This window comes from Pseudomassariella vexata (assembly GCF_002105095.1).
Source record: "Pseudomassariella vexata strain CBS 129021 chromosome Unknown BCR38scaffold_10, whole genome shotgun sequence".
Classification (NCBI taxonomy): domain Eukaryota; kingdom Fungi; phylum Ascomycota; class Sordariomycetes; order Amphisphaeriales; family Pseudomassariaceae; genus Pseudomassariella; species Pseudomassariella vexata.
This window is the reverse complement of record NW_024467965.1, coordinates 1,490,035-1,507,576: the sequence shown is the minus strand read 5'-3', so window position 1 is coordinate 1,507,576 and position 17,542 is coordinate 1,490,035. Positions and strand designations below refer to the sequence as shown.

The window sequence follows — 17,542 nt, the reverse complement described above, 5'->3', positions numbered from 1 at the left end:
TCAGAGGTGCATTCGACTCCGTCCTACCAGGCAGACTGGCACAGCGCCTCCACCGACAAGGCTGGCCGGAAAACCTGGTACGCTGGGTTTATAGCTTTGCCACGCACCGAAAGGGGAGAATACGGCTAGACGGGGAAACCGGAGACACCTTTGACCTCGAATGTGGACTTCCGCAAGGATCGCCCGTCTCGCCGATCCTCCTCCTTCTATATATCGAGCCCCTATTTAAGCTGGGCACCTGCAGACCTGGACGCAAGCGCTCGCGATTCGGCTACGTGGACGACATAGCTATACTGTCAAGCTCTAGTTCCCTAGAAGAAAATTGCACTATACTGGCCGAAGAGTGGAAAGCAGCACTCGACTGGAGCATGTCTGAGGGTATCACGTTCGACCCCGACAAGACGGAGCTAATACACTTCACAAGAAGAGGGAGAGATGCAAACCCACCCATTACCACTACGCAACAGAATGGAACGATCCACACTGTTCAACCCATCAAAATCGGTGCTGCACTCAGGTGGTTAGGCGTCTACTTCGATAGAAAGCTTAGCTTTAAGGCCCATGTCAAATTCGTCTCAGCTAAAGCTCTACAGGTTGCTAACGGACTCCGGTCGTTAGGAAACACAATCAGAGGGGCCCCAACACGACTACTCCGTCAAGCTGTAATCGCGTGCGTGCTCCCCGTGCAATTCTACGCCTCGGAAGCATGGTGGCCGTCTGCCAGACAGAACAAGAATGGACGCATTATCTCAAACCGGGTCCAATCCCTAGCTGACCAAATGGATCGAACGCAGAATACCGCAATGAGAGCCATGCTCCCTGTATACAGGACCACGCCAATACCGATCCTGCAACGGGAAGCGGCACTACCGCCAGCAGAAATCGCACTCGACGCAAAACTCTATGCGGCTTCTGTTAGATTACACAAACTGGATAGCCGCCATCCCTTACGCAGGAGGCTCAGACATCCTACGGGCCCCGATTCGAGGTTAAGGCGTATGGCGAGCCTAACCCCAGATACTGCAGAATATATAGATCCTCTGCAAATACCGCCCTGGGAGCAGGCTGGCGAATGGTCCATCACCCTCGCCAAGATCGGTTATATCCCAGGACAGTCAAAGGAGGAGGCTGCCCGCTCGTTTCTACAAAGGATAAACGAGTTTTCAAAGCGCGATATAATAATCTATACAGACGGCTCGCTGGCTACCCATAGCGACAGGACCTTAGCTGGAGCAGGCTGGGCTGGTTATCAGGCCGGTAAAAGACTACTCTGCGGGTCCGAATTACTGGGCTCTCAGATAGAGGTATACGATGCGGAAGCCCACGCAGCACTACGGGGGCTTCAGGAGGCTGTAAAGCTTCCGTCCAACAGCCTGGCAGATAACGTCCACATCTGCCTCGATAATCTCGCGGTTGCGGGTAGGCTCATCTGTCCAAGTCCCGGAAGCAGTCAAGCAAAATTCACCGCCTTCCAAGAGCTGTCCAAAACCTGGTCACAGAGAGAGCGAAAACCCTGGACATCCCCGGGACAAGTGTATATCTGGTGGTGCCCAGGACACGTAGGCATCCCCGGAAACGAAGAAGCAGATGTCCAGGCCAAAGCGGCCTGTGAGCAACCACCCAAGACACAACACCCGGCCTCATTCGCACATATAAAGAGAATCGCGAGATTCTACACTTGGAAGAGTTTCAACGATCGATGGGCCACTACCTGCCCTCAACAGTATCGAGATCTAGGGATCGCTATCCACCCGCGACCCCCCGAACTTGGCCTGCCCCGGCAACACCTAGGCAGATTACTCGCAGCGAAGTCGCACCACGGGGATTTCGTGACCTACCACGAGAGACTCCAGCATCGCGACGCACTGCTCAACTGCGGGTGTGGAAAGACAAAGACACCAGTCCACTTCTACTTTTGCAAGCGCGGCCGCAAGGCCACGCCCGGTCATCTAAAAGCGCATATGGCCAAGAATAGTATAGATTCCCTCCTAGGCACGGCCAAGGGAGCTCGTTTGTTTTGTCAATGGGCGGAGGAGACCAATTTCTTTACTGAGATCTGCCCATCGCACTGAACAGGAATGTTAGATGAAGACAGTCCCCTGTAACATAGATTCGACTAGCATAGACCATGCCGGCACTGCGCCCGGCACGTCTCACGTGATGAGACGTTAAATTTCAATCAATCAGTGAAGGAGAGATGGTTATATAAAGGACAGGACTCCCAGGCATTTCATAGATAGACAGTCTCTACTTCAGTGATCAATCTAAGCATCAATCTAACCCATTGGTGAGGCAAACTGCCTTGACGACTCTATTCCCAGTTACCCTACTTGAATACTTCAGTTACCCCAAAGCACTATACTCCATACGTCAGACCCCGATATTATTGCTAAAGGACTCCGCAGCAGGACTTACTTACTAGCACAAACCCTTACAGACTCTTTAGTGGTTTACGCAGCTAGACTATTAGAGGTTTCGTTACACGGTGCTACGTAGGAGGGACGCCCATTACTCCCCATCACTCTGTACTATTGCCTTCGGCCTAGCCGTACCCTGACAGCTGTGACGGCCGGTGTCACGATGCAACGAAACCCACTAGCTGTGGACCCGTAGGAGCACTGGTCATCTGAAGGCGGGATTGAAGATCCTCAGATGTGAGCCAGCCTGTTTTAGTTTCTCTTTCTTTCCTTGGCGAGAATCGTTAAGTCAATACAGTGCATTAGAGTGTTTTGACTCTTCAATTGTGCTCACCGTGACAACAGCGGGCCGCTTTAGCTGAAAAGCTGAGTCGGGAGGGTTTCGCCCCCGATCCGGTAGAATCCCGGAAGCACCTAGTCAGACATCTCGAGGCGCTCGCACCTAACTTAGATTCCTCAAGAATCAGTCTTGCAATATACGCACCCATAACCCTGGCGCATTATAGCCGCTCTTTGCACTACCTGACTATTCCTGTGAGACGTCATATCCCCGTTACAGACTCTCTCACGTAATATCGTATTTGCAGCGTCGGTAACAAATTCTACGCGAACCGTAAGATTAATCCTATCAAGGCGGTCTATATAATTATAGAGGGCCCGTTCTTCGGCTTCAGATAGTAGTTTGTTGAGTCCTCCGTGGTTTTTAGTCTTCCTAGCTTACTTAACGCGGTACCGGAGGGTCTCGCGTTTTACGCCGCTTTCTCGCGCAATCTTAGCAATTTTGGCTCGAGGATACTCTTGCATATAGAGAACGGCTTCCTATATCTGTGAGTCTATTACGATTAGAAAATGCTAATAAATTGATAAAGATAGGATAGGTTGAAGTTGAAAGTGTCGAAAAACTTGGCCAAATTAGTGGTGAGCACTAACTTAGGTTAGTGAGCTCAAGCGAATCAGAAATAAGTGGGGCGTGGCACGGGTACTCAAATCGGCCACCGAGCATGGCCGGCAAACAACACCCGCTTTGAAATAAGGAACTCTCGAAGGCTTGCGACAAAAACAGTTAAATTGATGGTGTAAGTCTCGCGATTATTTAATTAGAGGGGAACGTGGTCATTAGCCAGACCTGAACGATGGAGGCTTGGTCATCCACGAATTGTATCAGTAAAGTCCGGTGCAGTAAATTCGAGCAGTCTAGGCTGAACGACGGCACACAATGCCTTGAATCTTCTCCGTAATTACATCATTTTTTTTCAGGGTAACGTTCTTTTAGGAATACCCATGGAGTAAAACGAGCGCGAACCACTTCGAGAAAGGCGTTGGATTTGCAAACGCAAACTTCCAATTCCTAAACAAGGCCAAAGTATATTTGGGACTTTGTTCTACTTAGATAGAATTTATTCACATTCAGTGCTTCCACGGTTTGGGAGCTGGCTGCAATGTCTCCCGTTGAGACTACCCCTTATCGTTACCTTACCCAAGAAATATAATTGCTGCTAGTTAAACTGGCGTTGGGTTACTAGCAACGATGCACAGATTTAGATATGCAAACTCGAGAGAAAAGGCGACATAGGGGTATCTTAGTGTGTACTTGAGTAGCCGTCTGAATACACATGAGAGGCGACAGTTGTGAGTGAAGTTCAAAAAAGAGTCTGAGATCACAAAAGAAAAGATAAGATAAAACCATTTCTGCTGAATTGGTGGATTAGGGGAGTTTCACGATGCTGATTACAAACGAAGTATGTAGTTTGCCGTACAAAATGCATGAGTATGATTTGAACTGGCAAAGCTCATCACCTGCTCACCGAATCATTCGACAGAATTAGATTGCGGGATGGGCCGCCCAGGCTCTTGTAGTTATTCTAAGCCTCAACCCCTCCGTGGCTAGATGTAGTGAACATCAAACGCTAAGGGGCACCCGTCTAGTCAAGTACCATGTTGCTGCGAGTCAGTTTTGCGTTTATCCAAGACGCCCCATCCATGCAGGCAAACAATTCGGAGCATGTCATGAAAATATGTTCCTGATTAAGGCCGGCATGTACGCTTGCGAGGAACCAACAGACTGGGGGCCCATCAATTCTGGGGTGACACTTGACCAGGCTTGGCCATACAAGAAAGAGGGCCGTACTCCAGATCAAACGCTCATCGCATGTAATGGAGTCCTCCAGAATTTTAACCCTAAAAAAACATTCGTGTCAATACTTCATTGCGCCTACTATAGTATGGCTTGCATCATATGCTGACAATTTAATATACATCACTTCGTCCCATTGGCGGAAGCTGCATAGTCATTCATTCCGCAGATCCCAATACCCCTGAATCCTGTGATTGGCCCCCCACCCTTGCATTTGCATAGGCCATGTCCGAAAATGTTCTTTTCAGCTCCTCCTTCCTAGCTCGTTCAAGCACGTTCCGAGGAATCTGTTTGTTCGGTACCACATAACTGCATATCCTACCGAACTGCAGTCTTGGACCCCAAATGCCCTGGTAGGATTAACTCGTCAGCTTGAATGGGATGGCATACACGTCTTTGTTTCTACGTTTGAAAGGTGGTCGCGGTGGCTTTTAAAGATCCTCTCCAAGGTGCAGATCCGGGCATACTTTACCGGCCTTCCTTTCCTCCACCTCCATCACTATCACCATCTCCGTTCGGCATGAGGTTATGAAAAGTCACTTAAAGATGAAGTTTACCTCAGTCATTACCGCGTGGCTGGCACTGGCCTCTATGGGCACTGCTCTAGAACTCATCGCTACCGACACGACTTCCATCACACAAGTCGCCAGCCAGGTCGCCAATGCGCTCTACATCTACTACAACGCCGACTCAACAGCGGGCGACTTCAACCAGCCCGAGCCCTGGTACTGGTGGCTCTCAGGAAATGCCTGGAATGGCCTCATGGACTACACACTCTACACCAAAGATACAACCTACCAGGCCGACCTCCTAACCGCGCTCGCTGAGAACGTCGGCCCCAATTACGACTTTATCCCCGCCTCGCAGACCCTCTGGGAAGCCAACGACGACCAAGCCTACTGGGTCTACAACTCCCTGACGGCCATGGAACACGGCTTCGAGGCTCTCCCCTGCGAAGGAACCGAAGGCGCCTGCGTCAACTCCTGGCTCGCCATCAGCACCAATGCCTTCGAGCTCTTCGCACAGCGCTGGCAAGCCGACAGCGGAACCTGTAACGGCGGGCTCAAGTGGCAGTACAATCCCTCGTCCATGGGGTACTACTACAAGAACAGTGTCACGAACGGGGGGTTCTTCCAGACGGCTGCCCGTCTCGCGCGCTACACGGGGAACCAGACGTTCGCTGACTGGGCAGGCAGGATCTGGGACTGGTCTACGGGGGTTGGGCTCGTGAGTGCAGGCTTTCATGTATTTGATGGAGCGGGCGATGCGGATACCGCAAATTGCTCGGAAATCAGCCAGGATCAGTGGTCGTACAATGCCGCGACGTACTTGCATGGGGCCGCGAACATGTATGCCTTTTCCAGTGGCGACGAGCAGACGAAGTGGGAGACGCGGGTTCTGGGGCTGCTGGGGGCAGCTAATGCTACATTCTTTAGCCCGGAGGCGGATGCGATCGGAGTGATGTATGAGCAGAATTGCGAGAAGACGGCAACATGCACGACAGATCAGACGAGCTTCAAGTCGAGCTTGGCGCGGTGGTTGGGGAGGACGGCGGTTTTGGTACCGAGTACGAGTCAGACAATCATGGGCCTGCTCCAGACGAGCGCTCAGGCCGCTGCGTCGGGTTGTGATGGGTATGGGAACTCGACCTGTGGGATGAAGTGGTGGGCTAATGGGTTTGATGGACAGTCTGACTTGGGGGTTCAGCTTAGTGCGCTGGAGGTCGTTTTGAGTTTGCTGGTAGCCAGCGCGCCGGGGGTGGCGGTTCCGGTGGCGGCATAGTAGAGCCGGCTTGATGATGCAAAGTCGAAAGGCGCACTATGAAAGGCCGAGGAGGGATGGTCTTGTTCCTTGCAACATGAGATGGCGTTCGGAGTTTGAAGGAGATACATGTGAAAATATACCATTTTTAACTCTAGGCTCTCAGTTTCTATCAAAGGAAACTTCTGAGTTGATTATTTACCCGTTCCTCTTGTCGTGTATAGGTATTAGTTGGGGCGTGTTGTCATTGCCTAAAAAATGGGATATTGGCTGATCGAATTCATGTTGGTTCAGTTCCAGTTGGGATAATACCTTCTATTTTATATTACTGTGCAGACCGTAAGGTTAGAATACTTTGCTATACGTAACAGAGGCCAAAAAAACCAACCAGTGAATTTGGCTTTGATAGACGAAAGTAGCTCTTTGGGTGGCAGTAGAGTTTCAAATTATTCTCTATGAATATCGTGCAGATCAAAATATAATAGCATGTAAGTTTTCATTTGTCCGGCAGTCAGAAACATGCCCCAATTCAGAATTTTCGATCTATGATGTGAGATGGTGAGCATGGTAGTTTTCGTGTCTACCTAGATATCTGCAAAGACCGAGTCTGAGTAGCCCCTGGATTTCTGGGTTTAGATTTGAGCCTCAGTCACAACCGACAAGCCTTTCTCCTTCATACCCTTATTTCCTCATCATCTTTAATAAGAAAGAGGATGAGTTAGGCATGTAGGACCATCGTCAGCTGGTGAAAAGAGGATATGTGAGACCTTTCTATTTTATTTTTCATTTCTTGTGTGGCGAGACATGACCAAACATTGAACAGGGTGAGCTGGAATCCACCACTATTCGATCATATATGAAGACGTAAAGACACTACGTCAGTAGAACCTATGAGGTATCAAGGAGCACAATCTAGCAACGTTAAGTTATCAGTGGCTTCCCAGTATGTTCATCATGGATCGTAATAGGGAATCCGACATGCATGTATGATAGTCTATCGCTTAGTCGCATACAAAGCTGTATCGTATCCTCACCAAACCATCGAGATTCATTTAGGCTGTGATGAACGATCTAACAGCTTCTCTCTGGTGAAGACCTGCTCCAGGATGTATGGGTTCGTTCGGCCCATAGAGAGGAACGTCTCCAATTGTGCTTCTAGATGGCGAAGTATCGACATCTTCACAGTGGAGTTCTGCAGAGAGGAGACTAATTGCTGGAGCGATGAGTTGTCTGCCTTCGCAAGCGCCCTGTGCAATGTAAACGAAGTGTCCTTGCCTTCACAGTCGGACTGCTTACCATGTATGTCGGAAGAGGATGCCGAAACTAAGTTCGTCCACTAGTCTGGACCACTTCCTCCCACGTGCAAGATGTGTATTGACGGACCTACGGCGCTGATCTCTTAATGATTCGTTTGCATCGAGAATCCTCGCCGTGACTGTGATTGTAGCTGTTTTTAAGGACTCCCCTGAGGTCTGCATGTCTAGCTGCACTTGGTCTGCGTGCCATCGGCAAAAGCCTATTGCCGCCAAAGCATAGAGAACAGAGCTCTTCTGCCGGTCTTTCAAGCCTGATTCGACCAGATCCATCCATTCTGAGCCGTCTTAATCTGCACCGATATCCTTTGCTCTTCGCAATTAGATGAATATGTGCTTGTAAGTATCTAGAGAGCTACTAGATACGCCGAAGTCTTTTGTCTGCTCAAGGCTGTCACTGGCAGATTCTTTATCTGACTGGGTGACGAGCGCCCAGTAGGATTCCTGCATAGCGTTACTAATGGTGCTTCCCGGTGTGGCCGCTCTGTCTTGGACGGGACTGCCATGACGGCTGCTGCCAACCAGTGTCGTTACTGTGTACTTGGGAGGGGGAATCCCGGGTTTCTAGCACGGCTGCTACCGATCGCTTTGAAGTGCTCCGAGAGGATACGGCCTCGTTCACGGCGGCTGGTCGATTCGGGATGGAAGCGCTCGGAGACGGCAGCATTGGCCAGGTAAGTCGTGAGATGTCCTGCCCTCGCCTGCCATATCTCTTGTGAAATAAAGCGGATCGACAAATTCTTCGAGAAGTTGATCTGTTTCGACGTCATCACTACGGAACTTCTTCCCAGCCTGTTCTTGTTCCAGTTCCCTGATACCCGTAGGATGGTTACAACCCCACCGGGAGGTCTTTGCAGGTTGCTGGAGTCCATGCTTGGACTGCAACACGACCTCCGTCGTAGTCCCAAGTGGAGGCCTCTAGTCGTCCTCTCGCCCAGGGTCGCCCTTGGGCTCCCACTGCTCTTCAGACGTGGGTGTTGGGATGTTTTCAGGTACATCCTTGGGCTGGATATGTTCCAATTCTTGACTGTGCTCGCGTTCGTCCTCGGACTCAGCTGCGTTCTCGCACGCAGATAGGATCTCGGTAGGCTTTGAGCTTTTGCAAGCCTATCTTTGGTTTTACTTACGGATCCACCATCATTGCAGTCTTCAGGTCGAGTGGGCTTTCCCGCAGGTGCCGGTGTCTGTCTGCCTTCATTCTGATCGATAGGATTGAGTTCCTTGCAGCATTGGACAAGCGTGTTTATTTCTTGAATAGAGAGTATCTGTCTTTTGATTTCTAAGCAATCTGATCGGAAATATTGAACATATATACTTTTCAACCCGGGTCTTGATTTAATGCTTTTGCAGCTGGTAGCTAGACACCTTTAGTTCCTGGTAGACTATGAAATGTTCTTGTGACTGGGAACTAAACGACTTTAGCTACCAGTACGTTACTACATGCTTTTTTAGCTGGTAACTTTAGGCCTTTAGCTACCAGTATTTAATGAATGCCTTTGAGACCTGGTAGCCGGACTCTCCTTGGTACTGGGAACCGGAAACGTCTGGCTACTGGTCGCAAATACATAGAGTAGTGTACCGGTAGCAAAGCCTCCAGATCTCTAACATTTTCTATTTGTTATTTTTCAATTTTAATCCCCCAGAAAAGCCCTCGGCTACCAGTACCCTTCTGAAATGCCTGGCTCCTAGTAGTTCAAATACCTGGTGACTGGTAGCCAGACGCTTCCGAATACGAATACGTTATTGAATTTATCTGTTACTGGTAGCCAAAATCTCTTGGCTACCAGTACGCTATTAAATGTCTTCGCAATTGGTAGCTAAAGGGCTACTAGTAACTAATTAGAACCTATGGCTACCAGTAGATGCAGCTCCCAGCTCATGCCAAGATGTGATACATGATTCTCGCCGTACAAGTGCTGGTTCTAAGAACCGGTCTAATATATAATTCATGATTTTAAGCCAAAGACCACACTTCGATTTATGCAAGCCATATACAATCAAAGACTATTATCCGCGGGCGGATATGTACGCAGCAAGACCTGGCTCTGCTGCATTCATCCGTTCGGCGGTGTGGGTCAATTCTGATGCACTCCAACTTGCAGCCGCTGTAGTGCCGTCCCTAACATCGGCAGAGAGCTGATCCGCGATATGCGAGTTCAAATTCAGATACCCAGCCGCCGTGGTCTCACAGCCGCAACTAGTTGACCCGAGCTTTTAGGTTGCATCCCTTTAGGTCTGCTAGGGCGGACCATGTGAAAAATGTAGTTTAGCAGGTACTTTTGAATACACGTCGAGTTCACTCTCCATTTTGACCTGCTTCCTTGGGTCGTGACACTATATCACAGACAAAGAACAACGACGGGATTTCCTCGTCTAAGCCCTCTTTAATATTAAGTGAACCATCCTCCCCCTGGTAAAAAAAAGAAAAAGAAAAATAACAAGATAGAAAAAAGGATCCTAATGGCTAGCGTACTGGATACATGATACAATGCCTCTGAGTGGTAAAAGTAAGAAATAAAAATAAAACTTTAGAAAAAGATCTTAGCCGAGCATGTGAATCACTATCATAAGAACGGCTACAAGACCTTCCCCTCTGGATGAGCTTGAGACGCTATACTTGCTATATAAGGCCGGCTTGATCAAGGAGGCTCATTCTTTGATTACAGTTCAGGGCATTAGTTCTCAAATATCTCATCAACAACAGATATCTACAATGAAACCTGCTTACAAGAATTACTAGTGCAGATTATAGATCCAGCTTCGCAAAAACGCAGCTATAGATGAAATCCAGGGCAGACAGGACTAACCATAAATTCGAAACCGAAGAGATCAGATTCCCTAGTCAAGTTGCTATTAAATTCAATATACGGTAGCTAGCAAAACTATTACTCGACGGAAAGATTAAGGGATACTTAAATAAGTTCGTAGAGGATTACTTCTCTGAGAGCACCAAAAGGGCGCTTCAGTATTGAAAGTCTTAATTCGGCATAATAAGAATAACGAATTTCGATTATCAGGAAATATAGTAACTAGGATTACAATAGAGTTTAATAGACCCATATTTAGGCTTCTCCTAGAGAAGAGGGGACATCAAGTCACGATCACAGAGGACGTCGTCAAGGCGGTAGCAGAAAATCGGAGAAATAGAACAGACGTAATGGCCCTCCTGTTAGAAAAGAAGGGAGATCAAGTCACGATTACGGAGGACGTGGTCAAGGCGGCAGCAGGGAATTACTATAATAGGAGAGACGTGATGGCGCTCCTTCTGGAAAAGAAAGGAGATCAAGTCACGATCACAGAGGACGTGGTTAAGGCGGCAGCAGGGAATGAGGAAAATAGGAGAGACGTGATGGCGCTCCTTCTGAAAGAGAAGGGAGATCAAGTCACGATCACAGACGACGTGGTCAAGGCGGTAGCGAGGAGCTTTGGTATAATATCGCAAGGCTTTACAATGCCGCGAAGTCTGGAGATGTCCAAACCCTGCGACGACTCTTAATCCAAGAGGTTAGCCCCGAGTTCACGAATATTGAAGGTGAGACACCTTTGTGGATTGCTGCTGCTGAAGGGCATCGGGATATTGTGGAGGTTCTGATATGAAGAAATGATGTTGATATTATGTCGGCCGCCGATATTTTGGCCGTCTGCTTATGGATATAAAAACATAGTGGAGCTCTTCATAAAGGCTGGTGCGGATCTAAACTTTCAGGATGAAAATGGGCAAACTGCTGTTTCGATCGCGAGGGAAAATGGACATGAGGGGGTAGTTCGAATCTTAGAGCAGTCCACTATGAGGTTGGAAGGTACGGCCAAGTACAGGGCTACAAAACCCCGCCCCAAAACCAGAAGTAACCATCATAGAAGAAGAAAAAAAAAATCTTTTTTTTGGCCTTCATATAAATCTCTATGTACACGAGACGTTAGACTGTGATATAACGTATTTCACCCCCATTCCGACACCCCTGTAAACCCCAACAATAACCACACCGCTATTTACATTATCCTTTTATTTCTCAACCACTTTTGCTTCAATTGACTTTATTCCAAGTATTCGATCTGATCTGCTATCAATGCCTTCATATACGGAAGAAGACCTCGCTGCCGCCGTTCTAGACGTCGCAAATGGTAAATCTGTGCTACGCGCTGGCCTGGATTGGGGTATACCAAGGACTACACTTATCGACAGACTTCAAGGCGCTGAATCAAGTCGCGGGTTCGAATCCCGCAGCTGACACACAAGGGGGTTTAGTCAACCCTTACGGCGCGCTGCCCACCTTGTTGACTTCGCCTACCTAGCGATAATAGGGAGATTGGTGCAGTTTAGGATTACGAGCATCCTAGCCAGTCGACCGTCAAGCACTACGTCGGCGGAATATAACTCGACAGCCGGTCCAAAATTCGAATCGTTAATCCGACCCCTTATCGGACCCCCTCTCGCCGCGATTCTTGCGAGCGTCTAGACCACGTTACGGTCTATCCACTTGAGCGTATGGTTGAGATGTATACGCTCGACGAGAACCCCAATTAGCAGATACTACGACTTGTCGCGACAAAAAATAGTCGAGCATCTTCTGCACATCAGCAGCATCCCACCCCTGAGGACGAATTTAAGTGCCACATTACCACACTTATCGGTAGTTCAGGCAGGGGTTGTAGCACAGACTTAGGGAGGGACAGGAGGTTTAGTAGTCGTTTGGCTACAAGTTTACCTGTATAACCGCCCGACGCGGCTTAAGGGCCCGCTATATCATCTATAGCCCCTTAAGGGAGTACTTGTAGAGGTACCGAGGGTTAACACCTACGGCGTATTTAATATTATTTATTTTTTATTATTATTAAATACGCCGTAGGCTCGAAGCCCCCGGTACCTCTACTAGTACTCCCGTATGTCAAACCGTGCCCTAATGGCTGGACTAAATACATACGCTGCGTCGTCGGTTCGCCCTATTGGCGACTGCGTTGCGTTCACTACCATACTACGTTGGTTCTCAACCTACCAACAAAGTCCCCCCTGAGAAGATCGATGCTATCTGGGCCTTGAAGCTGTCCGACCCGTCCCTAGCAGCCACCTTACAATAGTCCCACTAACTACTGGTTCTCCTGTTGCCGTTGCGATGTCTCTGCGAGAGTATAGTGGCCGTGGTGCGATAGCGGCCCGTAATCGTTCCCTCGGTCCTTCCAACAGCCCGCAAAAGAGGATTACGTGCTCTGCCGTCTCAGGGGCGTCGCCACAGCGGCATAGCGGCGAGTACACGCCAAAAGCCCCTGTCTTGAATAAGAAGGCTGCTAGTCCTATTTTTTCCGTCCTGATCTGGCACAGAGTAGACGCTTCCAGTCGGTTCAGGCCGAAATACTTGCCCCCTTTCGGTATCTGCATCGAAGGGCCCTCCGGTTCCTCAGCGATGGCGCGTCGCTGGCGATCGTGATGCTCTGCTCCGGTGAGCCATCTCTTCCTCCAGTGGCCGAGGAGGGCAGCCGGGACCTCCTTTTCCTCACTCATCCACTCGGAGCCCCGGACCTCCTTCTCCATAGTGTACCCTGCCGGTCGGAGTAGCTGCGACGCCTGCTTCCTCTTCGCCGGTCTATCCTGCCGGAGTATATGTGACGCTTTAGCGCTCGCGCTGCGAAGCAGATTTCTCTTCCCGCTAAGCCGTAGCCGTTCTTCAAACTTAGCAGCCCGGGCACTAAGATAGAGGTCTAGTGGCGGGATTGCTGCTTCTGCTTCCAGGTGGCGAACCGGCGTCGCTTTGTGGGCGCCACAGACTACCCGGAGGCACTCGTTCTGTATCCCCATCAGGCTCTTAGCTGGCCCTGCCGGTTCCTCACTTATAGTATGCCACGCAGTCGCCCCGAAGGCGATCGCGCTACGGATAACCACCGTATATAACAGCCTCGCCCGTATAAGATCGCAGCCCCACGACATATTGACTAGCTTTGTCAGGGCTAGCTTTTGAGTTGCCATTTTTGTTTTAACACGCTCAACATGGGCGTGCCACGTCAGTTTGCGGTCGAACCAGACTCCTAGGAACCTCGCTGAGACTACCGGCGACACTGTGGCGTCCCCAAGGCGAATACTTTGCGGCAAGGGCTCTCGGGCCCTAGTAAAGTGCATTAGCTCACTCTTGTCAGGAGCGAACTCCATCCCGTGCCTCACTGCCCACCGCTGACACGTAGCCCATGCGCTCTCCAACCGGCGGCAGGTCGTGTCTGGATCGGTGCCGACGCTTAGCAGGTTCGTGTCGTCCGCGAACTCGACTACCAAAAGTAGTGGGTGCTGCTCCGCTAGCTCCTCGTACAGCGTTGAAATGTATAATATAAACAGTATCGGGGATAGCGGTGACCCCTGGGGGACGCCAGCTCGTAGGGGGATTGGCTCTGACTCCTTGCCATCGAACCGGAGGCGTACCGTCCTATCCTCCACGAAGCTGCGTACCCACTCCTGAACCCACTCCGGGTAGCCTTTCCGGGCTAATATTGAAATCAGCCGTCTGTAATTGACCGTATCGAATGCCCCTTGATGTCTAGCTGTAGAAGCGAGGCGATGCCCCCGCGTCTCCACGCCGTATAGACCACGTCCTCAACTATACGTATTGCCAGTTCGGTGGACCTCCCAGCGCGGTTACCCATTTGGCCGTTTGGTAGTAGGCCGGCGGCCTCAGCTACTTTGGTGATACGCTGGCTCATCGCCGTCTCTATTACCTTCCCTACCGTGCTAAGCAGGGCAATGGGGCGCCAGCCGCCAGGGGTCTGCTTCTGAGCTGTCGTTTTATTAGGCTTAGGGATAACAACCACCCTCGCTGAGCGGAAGCGCTCCGGGTAGTACCCCAGCCTAAAGCTAGCTGTTGCCAGATCCGCTAGGATCTCCCATAGGGGTTCACCGCAGGCCTTTAGCAGGCCAGTGGGGATCAGGTCGTCGCCGGGAGCCTTCCGAGCAGCCGTTCCTTTGATGATAGACTCTGCTTCAAAATTACATATTCCTGCAATTCAAGCGATTAAGCCGCAATGCAGGTATAATATGGATGAGCATGGCCTTATGGAGGGTCAAGGGGGCTCTGGGATAGTTGTCGGGAGCGCTACCTTACGCGCAATACACCAGAAACAGCCTGGTTCGAGGGCGTGGACGTCAATTTTGGAATGTGTGGATGCCCTCGGCAATACCTTACCCCCCTAGTTATTTTCAAGGGCAAGGACGTCCAAGAGCAGTGGTTCCCTGATAAAAATCTTCAGGACTTCAAGGACTGGCGCTTCAAGGCATCCCCCAAGGGCTGGACGGACTATACGATAGCTATCAAATGGCTTGAAGACGTTTTTATACCCCTTACGCTTCCTCAGGACCCTTCAGACACTCGTTTACTTATTTTGGATGGTCACGGTAGTCACACAACTAATACTTTAATGTCTCTTTGCTATCAAAACAACATATACTTATTATTTTTACCCCCACACTCATCTCATGTCCTTCAGCCCCTCGATGTTGGGGTGTTCACAGCTATGAAAACGGCATATCGCAAGGAGGTCGGGTTTTTAACCCTATTAACTGATTCAGCACCTATTGGCAAGCGGAATTTTATGCGCTGTTACGCCAGAGCACGCCAGAGGGCCCTAACGGCTCAAAATATCAAGTCTGGTTGGCGTACAAGTGGTCTATGGCCCCTAAATGTCGCTAGGCCCCTTACTAGCCCTCTTCTGTTTGAAAATAGCAACCGTACACGTCACCAAGGTCCAGACATTCTTATTACAACCCAGCAAGTCCAGAAAACGCTCCAGACGCCTTCAGAGGGCAATGTTGTATGGTCAACGCCAAAGAAGAGCGTAGATATAGAGCGCCAGTTTAGGGAGTTCAATCGACTCCAACAAACTAACATGACTACACAACGCCAGCTATTTAGAAAGATGAAAAAAGGGTTTGATGAGAAGGATTATCTATTAGTAAGCGCAGAATTACAAATTGAGGGCTTGAAACAGCGATTGGAGCTTATGAAGCCACGGAAAAAAAATAAGGTGCAAATAAGTCCAAACGCGAAATTCGCAAGGATTGAGGACGTACGGCGGATGAGGGAAGTATCTAATGAAGCTCTTGTTGATGATTCGGGTTCAGAAATATCTAATGTATCTACTGTCGAAAGCGACTGTATAGTTGTTCAGAATTGAATTTGTGGTGGTTGTTTGAAACTGCAGTGTTATTCGTGGTGTTTTGTTGTATAGGGTGTCGGAATGGGGGTGACATACGTTAATGGAAAAAGACTTGGATTTCGTAACGACTACCCAGGTCAGGAGCTTTTTGAATACCCAGTCCATTCAAGTGTTAGTGGGTGATATCAGCTAGATTTTTTTTAATATGCTACGACGGCGAAGAAAACCGTAGGTGCTAGAAATACTAATCAGGTGAGATGGTTATCGCGCGTCCAGCATGATGCTCCCCATCGTGAATCCATACGCAAAAGATGTGCCACCTATTCTGAAAGCGGCCCTGGAGGTTCATCATTACTTCCCAGAAGTGGGTTATATTATTATAGTCTGGGCACCGCGGATTACCCTCTCCGGATCAGTGATATGCCCTAGCAACGATCTACTTCCATTGGCTAAAATATGGCTAGGTAGATCATTCCCTGGTGGTGCGAAGGATGCATAACACTGCAATAAAGATGCAGTTCTAAGAATTACCTAATGCCATCCCCATCACAACCGAATTTGGTTCAGTCATCCTATAGATAGAAAATTATTGGTTACCGGGATGCGCCTCGAAAAACGAGGATAATCTGGTTATACACGCAACTTTTATCTGTATAGGCTGAATCAAAGCCGCAAAGTTCGCCTGATGAAAGAATCGGACAGGACTTAGCTTAACGATTTAAGCCTTGGAGTAGATACATTTGATAGCTAAATTTAATAGGGACAAATATAAATCAAGTTATACAACGCATTATATTATCTTCTGATTAGTTGCTTCCTTTTCTGAATATGGCGAGACTTTCTTTTGCCACTAAATAACTCTGGTTGCTAAGTTATGATAAATAGAGAACCTTACATGGACCTACTGCTTTGGGAAAGCACTGCATTGCTTAAGACGGCTGGAGGTTTCAGGCCTTCCGTTGTTTGATATATTCGTGCGGCAAGGAGTCGAGATGATGAGCCTTGGCTAACATTAAGTTCCCCAGTAACTTGTGTTTTGGGTCTCTGGCTGATATTGAGCTATGATGGGCTTAGAGATATTACTATTGTAGATGAAGGGCGACTCTTTGGCTTCACCACCTCAAAAGTAGAAAATATTCGAGGATCTATGTATTATGAGTAAGTTGGGCATTCGGTCAGCCATTAGTCTTCTAGGTGCTTCCTCCTCGTCCCTCGCTGGCCACGACTGAGGAAATCCCGCGCTTCTCGTATCCTACATCCCATAGTCTTATGTCCTTGAAAGTCACGCATATACCGAGATGCTTTTCTCATCCAGGCCCCTCGAATCATGCAGCCCAAATCACGTCCAAGATGTAATACGATCAATTAAACGGATGGTTCCATCGGTTCCTGATGCAGTCTGTGCGTGGAACGAGCCTCGACGGGAAATCTGCCCTGTTACCATGCGGTCAAGGGTGATAGGGGCTGTTAGGGGCCCATTTGTATTCATTGGCCAGGGCGTAGGACAAGATTCTGAAAAATTCAATATCGCAAGGATGATTGGTTCGTAGCATTGCTTGTGATGCCCCTGATACCTAGCTAGTCTTTGCTTTTCGTATCATCAACTCACAGCGATGCACATATGGATTGGTGGCGATGACATGTGAAGCAGGATCGCTCACTTGCTTTGATGTTTAGGTCGCTTAGAAGTAAAGTCCGGTCTGCCTTTTTGGGTGACAAATTTAGGGAGATGAAATATCCATATCATGTCGGCAAGTAGTGTATATGGCTAGGAAGTATTAAGGCTA

At 49.0% G+C, this 17,542-nt stretch overlaps 4 protein-coding genes across 4 annotated transcripts; 3 read left to right on the top strand and 1 right to left on the bottom strand.

Moving 5' to 3' along the window:
• The first annotated feature begins 5,433 nt into the window (after positions 1-5,433).
• BCR38DRAFT_440659 (glycoside hydrolase) lies at positions 5,434-6,517 on the top strand. The gene has a single exon (XM_040860723.1). It carries the CDS (start codon positions 5,476-5,478, stop codon positions 6,331-6,333), a length of 858 nt encoding a protein of 285 aa, XP_040713688.1. The 5' UTR covers positions 5,434-5,475; the 3' UTR covers positions 6,334-6,517.
• Positions 6,518-7,360: 843 nt separating this feature from the next.
• BCR38DRAFT_411470 (uncharacterized protein) lies at positions 7,361-8,823 on the bottom strand (the record flags this gene model as incomplete). The annotated part of the gene is made up of 4 exons (XM_040858582.1): positions 7,361-7,559; positions 7,609-7,828; positions 8,167-8,714; positions 8,753-8,823. The coding sequence occupies 4 exons, from the start codon at positions 8,821-8,823 to the stop codon at positions 7,361-7,363; spliced, it is 1,038 nt and encodes a 345-aa protein (XP_040713687.1).
• A 1,860-nt stretch (positions 8,824-10,683) lies between these two features.
• Positions 10,684-11,043, top strand: BCR38DRAFT_302532 (uncharacterized protein; the record flags this gene model as incomplete). Its single annotated transcript, XM_040854575.1, has 1 exon — positions 10,684-11,043. A coding segment is annotated over one exon (360 nt), but the record flags the coding sequence as incomplete, so codon positions are not given.
• Positions 11,044-11,069: 26 nt separating this feature from the next.
• On the top strand, positions 11,070-11,553 carry BCR38DRAFT_495251 (ankyrin repeat-containing domain protein; the record flags this gene model as incomplete). The annotated part of the gene is made up of 2 exons (XM_040864738.1): positions 11,070-11,210; positions 11,296-11,553. Coding segments are annotated over 2 exons (399 nt in total), but the record flags the coding sequence as incomplete, so codon positions are not given.
• Between the last annotated feature and the right edge of the window lie 5,989 nt (positions 11,554-17,542).

What these genes read in the sequence shown, in the direction of transcription:
- BCR38DRAFT_440659 (XM_040860723.1), top strand. Translation starts at nt 5,476, where the DNA reads ATGGAACACGGCTTCGAGGCTCTCCCCTGCGAAGGAACCGAAGGCGCC.